Source organism: Arvicanthis niloticus, chromosome 18 (genome assembly GCF_011762505.2).
Source record: "Arvicanthis niloticus isolate mArvNil1 chromosome 18, mArvNil1.pat.X, whole genome shotgun sequence".
Classification (NCBI taxonomy): Eukaryota; Metazoa; Chordata; class Mammalia; order Rodentia; family Muridae; genus Arvicanthis; species Arvicanthis niloticus.
This window is the reverse complement of record NC_047675.1, coordinates 33,546,597-33,558,700: the sequence shown is the minus strand read 5'-3', so window position 1 is coordinate 33,558,700 and position 12,104 is coordinate 33,546,597. Positions and strand designations below refer to the sequence as shown.

General features: G+C 45.0%; 1 protein-coding gene across 2 annotated transcripts in view; it reads right to left on the bottom strand.

Moving 5' to 3' along the window:
• The window catches only part of Wwp2 (WW domain containing E3 ubiquitin protein ligase 2), a 121,227-nt gene that overhangs the window by 68,268 nt on the left and 40,855 nt on the right, over positions 1-12,104 (bottom strand). For both annotated transcript variants that reach the window (XM_076915844.1, XM_034522285.2), the window contains exons 5-6: positions 3,281-3,418; positions 1,141-1,237 (exon numbers count right to left, since the gene is read on the bottom strand). In XM_076915844.1, the coding sequence (XP_076771959.1) occupies positions 1,141-1,237; positions 3,281-3,418 (235 nt within the window). The remainder of the gene's footprint in view (positions 1-1,140; positions 1,238-3,280; positions 3,419-12,104) is intronic.

Here is a 12,104-nt window from a genome sequence, read left to right as displayed (position 1 = left end):
GTGAGGGAGAGATGCTGAGGCGTCCCTGCTTGAGCTAATTACCACTGAAGAGATTCTGTTCCCTTCGGTTCTGGACTATTTTTTTGTTGACACAATACTTGCCAAGCATATTACAGGTCCTAATCCTGCAATACCTAACTATATATTACATCCCACAAGCCACCTAGCATAGCAAGTCACAGAAAATGTGACCAGTCTTCAGTGTGAGGTGATCCTTTGTACACATGCAACAGAAATGAGAACAGGGAAACAGATCTCAGCTTCTAGTAAAACCAGGGTCTCAACGGGCAAATATCCAAACGTCCACTTGCTCTTGCATTCAATAAGTTCTGCTCACCTTAAAGCCGTAAACAAACAAATTCAGAAGCCGACTTCTGCTCTCAAGGGGATCTGTCAGATGCTGTGGGTGCTGGCTAGAGCACAACTGTTTCCCAAAAGCATTAGTCTGTACCCTCTGGGACTTGCGTGGGAAGATTTCTAACAACAATTTGCCCACTACAAGAAGATAATATTCATAACTACATTCATATGATTCTCTTCCTGAAAATGTTTGGGGATTTTGTACATTGTAATAAACATTAAACACATCCTCTTTCTTCTCACTTCTTCCTCTTTCTCCTCGCCCTCTTCCTCCTCCTTCATCATCTATCCAATACATTTAAAACTATTCTCTTGCCTAGGAATTCAGTTGCCATGGAAATGAGTTTAGAGCACTAATACAGGTTATAAGGAGAAATAATAAGCAGAATTATATCATCCACAATAGGCCTAACAAGTATGAATGAGCTCAGATCCTCAGCATAGAAAATTTTAACCAACATGCCACCATCAGCCACCTCCAAAAAAGAAATGCAGTCAGAAAATCCTACATCCAAAGAAGCACGTACTCCAGGCACCATGACTGCCACAGCCCCTGACAGATAAGAGAAGGTCACGGTCTGTTCAACAGGTCTCCCTTACCTACAAGGCCAACCTATCTGCCCCCAGTCATTGTCAGTGAGTGCTGTGCTCTCTCTAGAATGCCTTAGCACACTGGAGCAGTGAAAGGGAATTTCCAAGTTTCTGAACGTATGGTTCCTTGCCACAAGCTAGTGTATTTTCCATAACTTCAGGGCCATCTCACCAACAAGGGGTACTTACCGGGATCTGCCACCAAAGCAGTTTGTACTGGGGGGCTGGTGCCGGGTCTCTGGAGCTATAGCAGTCCCACTGGATTCTCTTGAAGGTGGCTGTGATCCTGGAGAATGGGTCAATCACAAGAAAGGATAGAAATGCTGAGAGACTTAGCCCTTGTTTGAGAGCTACCCACGGAGCAGAGAATTCCCTCTGTAGTTTAGGAGTTACCGACCATGATGGGACAGGGACATCTTGGCAGCTGTAGCCACTGGTACAAAGAATAGGGATTATCATCTGAGATCACACAGTTGGAACTCAAACGTGGGAAACAGTGTCTCTTTTCCAAGACATTCAACAACATCCCAGATACTAACACACAGCCCCGTCTTATCCATCAGATGAACTCCAGCCTCTCAAAGGTAGGGGCCAAGTGAGTGCATGGAATGAGAACATTTTTCATGATGCAAACAGAGCTTGTAAAGCCAAAGTAGATCATGTCACCCTTTACCTAAAAGGCCCTCCAAACAGCTAGGTGAGGCTAAGACAAGGTATCATAGTAAGGCAGCTTTGGTGACAGTGAGTTCAAAGCCAGCCTGAGCTATACAATGAGATCTTATCTCAAGAAAAAATTATGCATATTTAAAACTGGCAAGATAATTCAGTGGTTAAAAGCAATTGCTGCTTACAGAAGACAAGAGTTCCATTCCCAGCACCCACTTTAAGTAGCTCACAACTACCTATAATTCAGGCTCCAGAGTCCTTCCTTCTGGACTCTGGGGACACCCACATATATGTGGCACACACACATATACACCACAAATAAATAGAATAAATCTTTAAAAATTATGTATATATGTATAATATAAAGGTAGATGTGAAAGTCTGAAAACCAAGAGAACTAACTAGAAAAATGGTAAGGAGAAGGTGGAGGAGCACAGATAGAGCATGCACACAGTGCATCAGACATGCCTATACAATGGCCTATGTAAGCAGTGCTGTGAACACACACACACACACACACACACACACACACACACACACACACACAGCTGGAGAGATAGCACTGCCACAGTTACGGCACTTTAAAGAAAGGACAGCCAGACTTGTTACACAGAGAAACTCTGTCTTTAAAAAAACAAAACAACAACAAAAAACCTCAAAACAACAACAATAAAAAAAACATATCAAAAGTACTCTAATCAAAGCGAAGCCTGGTACAGGCCCTTTTTTGGTAAGACTTATTCACTTATTTATTTATTTGCCTGCATGTGTGCTTGTGCACCATGTGTGTGGCTAATGCAGTGGAGGTAAGAAGAAGGTGTCAGATTCCCTGGAACTGGAGATACAGATGGTTATGGGCTGCCATGTGGGTGCTGGGAACCAAAGGTAAGTTCTCTACCAGAACAACCAGTGCTTTAACTGCTGAGCTGTCTCTCCAGACCCAGAGCAGAAACTTCTCAACAGCTAAGTCCTTTCCAACCTCTGAGACTGCAGCTTGCCTTTGAATTAAGAGCTCACACATCACCCCACTGCTACAAACTGTGTATTTGGCCTGAGAAGCTCCATCTTACAAAACATTGTAAGATGTTACATTACAAAGCTTACCTAACAAAACATTGAATGAAAAAAAAGGAGAGACAACCCAGACCTTAGACTCCATGAATAATTTCCTGCTAGATCCAGAAGTGACTAACTTCAGACTAGATCAAATGGAACAAACTAGCAATACTCCAAACCCTTGGTCTGAGCAGGAGGCACTACCCACTGCTTCAGCTTGTCCCTTTTTGCTAGTTTGTGTCTCCACAAGGATACACAGTTCCTACCCAGCCAACTCCAGCTCACAAGAGCACACTCCAGCTCCCCAGAGGATTTAACTAGAATCGCATTGTTGAAGAGAGTTTACTTCCAAGGCCCATAAGGGGGAAAAGATGCTTTTCTCTGCCTGCAATCCAAACAATCACACACAGAGCTGTGACATTTATCTTAGTCCTTGAGAACTATGTCACGTTTTGATCTGGGAGACTAACAGGAGGCAGGGCTAGCACAAAGGCAGGGCTGCTGCTAAAGAGTCTTTAACCAACATGCCTAGCAGAGACCCAAGCCCTTAGCATCACTGCCCACCCACCCTATCCTGGCACAGGCTGGGGAGCAGGGCGGCACTCACCGTCTGTCACTGCACTGCCATTAGGCACACTTCCCAGATCAACAGTTGGCCCATCCAGGAAAATTGTCAGCTCTCCTCCCGAGACAACACTGCCTTTGTTCTCTGTCTGCAGGTTCAGGGTCAGTTGTGTGTTCTCCACTGTTGGATACAAAATGTAACATGGACAGATTAAGTCAATGCACATAGGATTCTTTAAATTAGAGGCCTCCATTTCCCCCACTCTGGCTTCCCAGGCAGGGCTTCCCTGCCCTTCCCAAGGTGTCTGTGAAATGAAGAGGAGAGTGGGTGGGACGTGCTGAGTGGTGAGGCTCCGCGTGGTGTGCAGGTGGGAAACCCATACCGTTTCTCCAGACATTTACACAGGACATTAGCTACATCTTGTACATTACTGACTTATGTGCTTCCAAGGGAACAAAGCTACTGATGGGACACAGAAAAAAGTGGGGTCAAGCTATACCCCTACTACTCATAGGATGAACAAAACAAGAAACACCCTGCACACACCCCAGTTCTAGCTGCCCTGAGTCTGGGTATACTCACAGCTTCCAATCAGGTAAGTATTTACCTACAGTGAACACTAGTTCTCTTCAGTCTGGTCCAGTCAGGAACTGGAACCTCCATCTTAAGATCTTTCAATAGTTACAAAGAGAGATCCAGCAGGCAGATGTTCACAGGTTTGGGAAGGATCTAGTCTCATGCTAGATTCTCCTTCCTCACTGCCCTGCACCCAACCCAGTACTCCATTTCGTGAGTTAGTGGTGGTTACATTACTATACGCTATCAGTGGTTCTCAACCCGCCTAATATGACACCTTTAACACAGTTCCTCATATTGTGACCCTCGGCCATAAAATTATTTTCATTACTACTTACGTCATAGCTGTAATTTTGCTACTGTTATGAATCATAATATAACTATCTGCTGTTATAAATCATGATATAAATATCTGTTTTCTGATTGTCTTAGGTGACCCCTATGAAGGGGTCATTCAAACTCTGCCAGCCACCCCGCCCCCACAGGTCTCAACCCACAGGTTGAGAATCAGTGCTCTCAATCAAGGTAGTCTATGGATAAAGAGTTTCCACAAACACTAAAGCCAACTTGAACACTTTCTGGGCATCCTTCTCCTCCCCAAGAGGGAGAAAAATAAAAGTCAGCTTCCAATCTAAAGCAGACACAGCCTTTACGAACTTAACAGAAGGGCTAGAGAGAGAGTCCAGCAGTTAGGAGCATGTACCACCTGTCTATAGAACCTGAGTTCCTTTCCTACCAATCACATCTGGCCACTCAAACCACTATAGGCTCCAGCTTCAGGGGATCTGACACCCTCTCCTGTCTCCAAGGACAACAAACACCCACACCCAGTCATAAACATATACAGATAATTTAAAAGAAAAGCAAGCATGGGGCTAGAGAGATGCTCAGAGGTTAAAGCACTGGCTGTTCATATAGATGATCTGGGCTCAGTTCCCAGCACCCATATGACAACTCATAACCTTCTGGAACCCCAGTTTCAGGGAACGTGACTGGTTCAGTGTTTAAGAGCACTAGCTGATCTCCACAGGCCCAGGGTTCGATTCCCAGCACCTACATAGCAGCTTATAACCTTCTATAACTTCAGTCCCATGTGATCCAGAGCCCTCTTCTGGTGTACAAAGAAAATAATCACAGGGCGTAACCAAAAGACAAGCAATTCCAGGGTCTCTGAAGTAAGACAGGGAGCAATGTTTAGGACTTCCAGGCCCCCTAAGACATCTCTCCTCCCCTTAATCTCTGTGCCCTGTGCTGGGTCTCTTAGGGTCCTTTTTGCATCTGTCTCTATTTTTGGTTAGTCTCACTGAAAATTTATTGAATTCTCCATGTTTCTATAAAATAGCAGTGGGAATTTAGAAACTCTGAGAGCCAAAGGAGTAGAAGGCTTTGGCCTACCAGTACTAGTTCAGGAACGTGAGTATACCACCTAGGAGCAGACCATCCAGCCTCAGTGCAACCCTTGCATGACAATGGCCCAAGAAGTATGGAGCCGTGAGACATCCCTGACCATGCTGCTCCTAAATCCTGACCCACTGAAACTGTGAAGTAAGCCAGGCATGGTGGCACACACAATAATCCCAGCACTCAGAAGGCAGAGGCAGGCAGGTTCTCTGAACTTGGGAAACACCTACAGAGCAAGTTCCAGGACAGCCAGGGCTACACAGAGAAACCCTGCCTTGAAAAACCAGTAAAATGCCGGGCGGTGGTGGCGCACGCCTTTAATCCCAGCACTTGGGAGGCAGAGGCAGGCGGATTTCTGAGTTCGAGGCCAGCCTGGTCTACAGAGTGAGTTCCAGGACAGCCAGGACCACACAGAGAAACCCTGTCTCGAAAAACCAAAAAAAAAAAAAAAAGAAAGAAAGAAAGAAAGAAAAAACAGTAAAAGAAAGGAATGGAAGAGAAGAAAAGGGAAGGGAAGGGAAATGAAAGGAACAGAAAGAAATGATTCATGGTTTTGCTTTGCTTTGTTTGGGGGAGGGGGAGCACTGCGGTTTTCTATATGGTTGATTTAAATATCTCCAACAGGCAGCATGGGGGCTGGGCAGGCAGTGTGGCCATGCGCTCTGGACTCAATCTCAATGCTGCTGCCAAAGGACTGACTCTGCAAATCACAACTTATTGAACTTCCACACTGGTTCCCTCTGTGGCAAAACAGAGGAATCATTGCACATTCTACGGGGTACACTTGTGAAGATTGGGGTGGCACCTAGTAAGTTCCCAAGCTGCCATTTTTACTGCCTACCTTGACCTTCATGTCCAGAGGCTAGAATGTGCAGCTTTCCCCTAGCCTAGCTCGTCATTAACTTTCTTGTAGTCACTAGACCTTTCTCTAGGACTTTAGGTTGCAAGAGTAAACTCCTTAAAACCTTCCAGGCCATATAACCATGACAAGGAAACCAAGGGCGTATAGACAGCAGCCAAGCAAGGCTAGGCAGGAGCCACTATGGCCAGCTCCTCTAAGAACACACTTGGGAGATGTGTGGCAGACTATCTGCAGGGATTCTCAAGTGGTTTTTATAGAAGAGACAATTTTCCAGAAAAAAAAAAAGTCCTAATAGTTTCCAATTACCTTTAAATAATTCAGACAAAGAAATGCACACAGGAAGCTGGGAGACGGCTGAGGACCTACATGGGATTCGCCATGCACAAGCACTAAGACTTGAGTGGGATTCCCCATAACCACAAAAAAAAAAAAAAAAAAAAAAAAAAAAAAAAGCCAGATATGTGAGCTTAGTGGTTTAAGGAGCACTGGCTGCTCTTGCAGAGGACCTGGGTTCAGTTCTCAGCACCTTCATGCCAGCTCACAACTGTCTAAAACTCCAATTCCCGTGGTTCCAGCACCCTCTTCTGGCCTTCAAGGGCATCAGGAACTCACATGGTACACAACACACTTACATCCAGGCAAAACACTCAAACACATAAACAAAAATAATAGGTATATTAAAAGAAGAAAACTTTCTAGGCCCTGCTATGGCCACACGCCTGTCACCCCAGCACTGCCAGATGTGGATGCAAGTGGATGCAGGGTTTGCTGGCTACCAGCCTAGCTCCAGACTCAGTGAAACTGTGTCTCAGAGGAATAAAGTAGGGACTGATGGAGCAGAACACCTGATGTCCTCCTCTGGCTCTCCTACACATGCACCATGTACAGGCACATGGCACACAAATGTACCACATACAGAGAAGATGAAACGTCACTGTGATGTCAGGTGAAGGCTGCTATTAGGTGACTCCTCACCCTTCTGATTCTATACATTAGTGAATTTCATAATGAACAGTTGGAAAAGTTTTTTTCTTAATTGGCAAAGCTATTAAAAATTTAAACTGGTGAGAACAGAACACCCCATTAATTTCTTTAAAAAAAAACAAAAACAAAAAAAACCTGAGCCAGGGGAGACTTACAATGTATAACGGGGCTAAAGAAGCCATTAGCTAATTGAGTGGCAGGCTGGAACATACAGAGGCTGAAAAGCTCAAGTGTGGCTGAGAAGCAGACACTGGAATCTTAATTATAAACAGCAGCCTCAGGACCTCACCTCCAGGCCCTCTGGTTCTCAAGCCACACTGAGGACTCTACAAAGGCCCTTGCTCTTCCTTCCAGCAAGTCTGTCTACCACTGTGGAAGGCACTGCCTAATAATCAGAACCTAACTGGGACCAGTTCACTCCAGAGGCTGAGGCAGGAGGACTGACTTGAGTTCAAGGTTGCATGGTCGACATAGTGAGTTCCAGGTCAGCCTGGACTACAGTAGGAAAAAGGAGCCGGAGAGATGGCTCTGTGGTTAGGAGTACTCCACTCTTGTAGAGGACATGGATTCAAGCCCCCAGCATCTATGTGGCAGCTCACAACATCTGTAACTCTAGGTCCAAGGGACACAATGTCCTCTTCTAAGCCTCCTTAAGCACCAGGCATGCACATTACAGACATGCATGCAGGCAAAACATCCATGTATGTAAAATAAAAATTTTTAAAGGGGAAAAAAATTCAAGAAACATAGGCAGAGCTGGTAAGAAGGCTCAGTGGGTAAAGGCACTTGTCGCCAAGCCTTATGACTGAGTTCAATCCCCAGGACCCACATGGTGGAAGGAGAGAACTGACTCCTGGAAGTTGTCTTTTGACCTCTACACATGAGCCACGGCAATCCTGCGCCCCCACCTTCCCCCACCCCACTCCCAACATACACACACACACACACACACACACACACACACACACACACACACACATACACACACAATGAAAAAAAAAAAGAAAGCTACCAAAATTAGCCTCTGCTGCTCAGTGGCAGCACATGTCTTTAGCATCCATAAGGACTGGGTTCAATCCCTAGAAGGAAGGAAAGGGAAGAGAAACAGGAAAGAGAAGGGCGCTCTCTGTAACCAGCTGAGGTTAGCAGCAGCTCACTGTCCTTGGCCTCACAGGCCCTGCTCTGTCTGGGTCCCACAGTCCACACGGGTACACCCTGTACTCACTGTGATGCATGAGAACAAGAAAAAGGGTTGCTCTGTGAGGAAGCAGAATGTAGGGAAGTTTTTGCTCTTTTTTCTTTTTTTCATTTTCATGTGTGCATACTTGGTGTGCATGCATGTATGCATGTCTTGCTTTTGTATGTTCATGTGCGCTGAATCCTGAGGTTGATACTGGCAATCATCTTTGTGTACTCTTCTATCCATCCGTGGAGGCAGGGTCTCTCAATCAAACCCAAAGTTTTCTAATCACTCGACCCACTAACCAATTTGCTCTAAGAATCCTCTCATGTATCTCTACCTTTGGTGGCTAGAATTACAGGTGAGCTGCCATGACAACAACCTTGCTTTTTTTGTTTTGTTTTGCTTTGTTTTGTTTTGTTTTTTTGAAACAGGGTTTCTCTGTGTAGCCTTGGCTGTTATGGAACTCAAAGGCTGGCCTGGAACTCAGAGATCTGCCTGCCTCTGCCTCTCAAGTACTAGGATTAAAGGTGTATACCACCACCACCACCACCACCACCACCACCACCACCACCACCACCACCACCACCCAGCTTAAGTATTCACACTTGCAAACAAGTGCTTTAACCAGAAAGTCACCTCCCCAGGCCAGATAAGCAAGGCTTTTAAAAACCTAATTGCATACTGCTTGGTGGTACACACACATAATCCCAGCACTCAAGAGCTCAAGAAAAAAAAAGGATCAGGAGTTCAAGACCAGCCTATCTCAAACAAATAAAAAAAAAAAAAGAGGATGGTAGCACACACCTTTAATCTCAGTATTCTGGAGACAGAGGATCTCTGTGAGCTTAAGGCCAGCCTGGTCTACATAGTAAGTTCCAAGTTAGGCAGGGCTACAAAGTGAGATCTGTCTCATACAAACAAAACAACAAAAAAGGAAACTGGCAAAAATAGTAAGAAAAAGAAGTCAGACAAGAAAGAAGGATGGAAGGAACTAGGCTGGGAAAAGCTTTGGGGTGGAGAATCTCACTACTAAGTGAGCAATGAGTAAAGACTGAGAAGATGTTGGGAAGAGCCATGGAGGTGTCCTGTCAAGGCAGAGGAAAAAGCAAGGCTGAAGTCGCCTGGCTTGTCTGGGGAAGGGCAGGGTAGCTGGGGGCTGGAGCAGGTCAGAGCAGGAGGCAACTGTGAGCAATGTGTTAGAAAGAACCTTGTAAGGCTCTTGGCATTTACTTTGCACACGACAGGGCCCCAGGGGACGATTGTGTGCAAAGAAGTGACTCTGACTGCAGGGAAACAAGGCTGAAGTAAGACAAAGCCCACTAGGAAGGCTCTGCAGTGGCACAGGTATGGCAATCTTACTGTCTCCTGAGAATGCAGCATCTAAGGAAACTTGCCTAGGCCTTCTTTCTCTATGGCACTTGATAGGAAAGACCCCTAAAAGCATATCCACAGGCTGCAGTCTTCAGAAACCCTAGCTTTAGAGAAAGAGCAGGGACTGCAATCAGGGGCTAATTGAGAACATGGGTTGGCAGAAGTCACATTCAATTAGGGCAAAATGGAACATATAATTACAAAAATACTTCTCTGGCGAGAGACATCAGTTCTACTAAAAAAAGCCAAAAGCGTGAGCTCAAGCCAGCTTCAGCAAACGTACTTGTCACACATGACCATGGTCTTCTGTCTGAAGTCCCAACCAGTCACCAAAATCTTGTGTTGCTTCTTTATAGAAGTAGGCAGACCACAATAGGGTAGCTTCTAGGATCTGAGTGAATGCAAGGACACTGTAGGAGAACCTTCTACTAGCCAGCAAAGATGTCAACCACACAGCCATACAGAGAACAAAGACACCAGCCTGGGGCAAGCCAGTGTGTTCACTCATATGCTAGCAGAAACAAGGGATAAATGGACACACTGAATACTTCAAGAATACAGCAGCCAAATCCAGAATGTGGGAACCTGGTCAAGATAAACTGCCTTGTTCATTCAGCAACAAATTCAACAAATTAAAAGGAGTAAAGGAGAGCGAGCCTTGGATAAAGATGTAGACATGGTGATCTCCTCATCTACATTCTGATTCAAATAAACCAAATGCAAAGACAAACTTGTCAGCCAGCAAAGCATGGCGGCGTGGACCCGTAATCCCAGTGTTTGGGAGGCAGCAGCAGGATGATGCTGAGTTTGAGGCCAACCTGAGCTAAAAGCAAGACCTTATCTTAAAAACACACAGCCAAATGTAGCAGCACACTAAGGAGCCAGCAGAAGCATCAAGTGCATCCTTGGGTACACGACAGGTTTGGGGTCAGATTGGGCCACATTAGACTCTGTTTCAAAAAATAAACTCTTCTAAGACAACTGGAGAGAGGAAAAACAAACAAACAAAACCTGCCTGAGCATTAATGAAATTAAGTGATTACCATAAAGGGGCTTTTTAGCTATAAAAATAACACCAAGAGCTACTGTGTTTTCAGTGCTAGAGAACAGATGTGGGTCTCTGCATCCACACAACTGCTCTCCCATGACCTATACAACAGCATGAGATCCCTTATCTTCAAATCAGGCATGGAGGTGCAGTCCCAGTCTTTGGAAGGTGGTGGCAAGAGAATGAAAAGTCAAGGTCGTCCTTGGCTACACAGCAAGTCTGGGATCAGCCTGGGGGATTCTGCTAAAAAAAAAAAAAAGAAAGAAAGAAAGAAAGAAAAAAGAAAAAAAGACTAAGTAAGTCATTGTCTCTTACACTTATTTCTCACAAATGAGAAATGTCTACAATTTAATTAGGCTGACAGGAGGTGAGATTAGAAGAGACAGAGATGAACATTTGTAGATAAGATGCCCTCTTCTAAGATCCTCAGGCACCAAGCACAGACTCATACACATTAAAAATAAAGCTAAAAAATATTTGTTTCTAACTATGTTTGCGGGAAGGGGTGTATGCATGAGAGTAAAAAGTGCCTGCCAGAAGAGAGTACTGGATCCTCTGGAGCTAGAGAAACAGTGTGTGAGCTACTCAGTGTGGGCTCTGAGAACTAAACCAGGGTTCTCTGGAAGAAAAGCAAGCACTCTTTTTAAAAATGATTTATTTTATGTAAATGAGTACACTGTAGCTGTCTTCAGACACACCAGAAGAGGGCATCAAATCCCATGGCAGATGGTTGTGAGCCACCATGTGGGTGCTGAAAATTGAACTTAGGACCTCTGGAAGAGCAGCCAGTGCTCTTAATTAACTGCTGAGCCATCTCTCCAGGCCTTCCTTTTTTTTTTTTTAATGTGCATAAGTGTTGTGTCTATATGTATGTCTGTGGACCATGTGCATGCTTGGTGCAGAGTTAAAAACAGAGCATCAGATACCCTGGCACTGGAGCTAGAAATAGTTGTGAGCTGCTATGTGAGTGCTGGGAACTGAACCTGAGTCCTCTGTAAGAGCAGTCAGTGACCCATCAGTGACCACTGAGGCATCCTCTCTCCAGCCCTGTAATTTTTTTTTTAAGGGAAAATATCTATAACTTTTATTAACAGTTATAGCCACTGGGATTCACAGAAAACAGGCTGCTGATCTTAGGAGCCTTGCTTATGCCACCACAAGGAAAGAACTTGTCAGTCTTTGCTTGGATTGACCAAAGCAGAAAGCCCTGAAGCTAGGCGCCTTCTAGTCAGACTCTGAACAGACCACTTTTCCAAAATAAAAAGAAATCCGCAGCAACTAACTTTAGAGGGGCCTTGGCTATTCTCCCCATCCTGTGTGTGTGTGCGTGTGCGTGTGCGTGTGCGTGTGTGGAGCACCCGTTTTCACATATGTACTTAGAGCCCCAGTGAGGCATGTCCTCTGACTACATGTCAGACGACAACTTTGGTGAGTCGGTTCT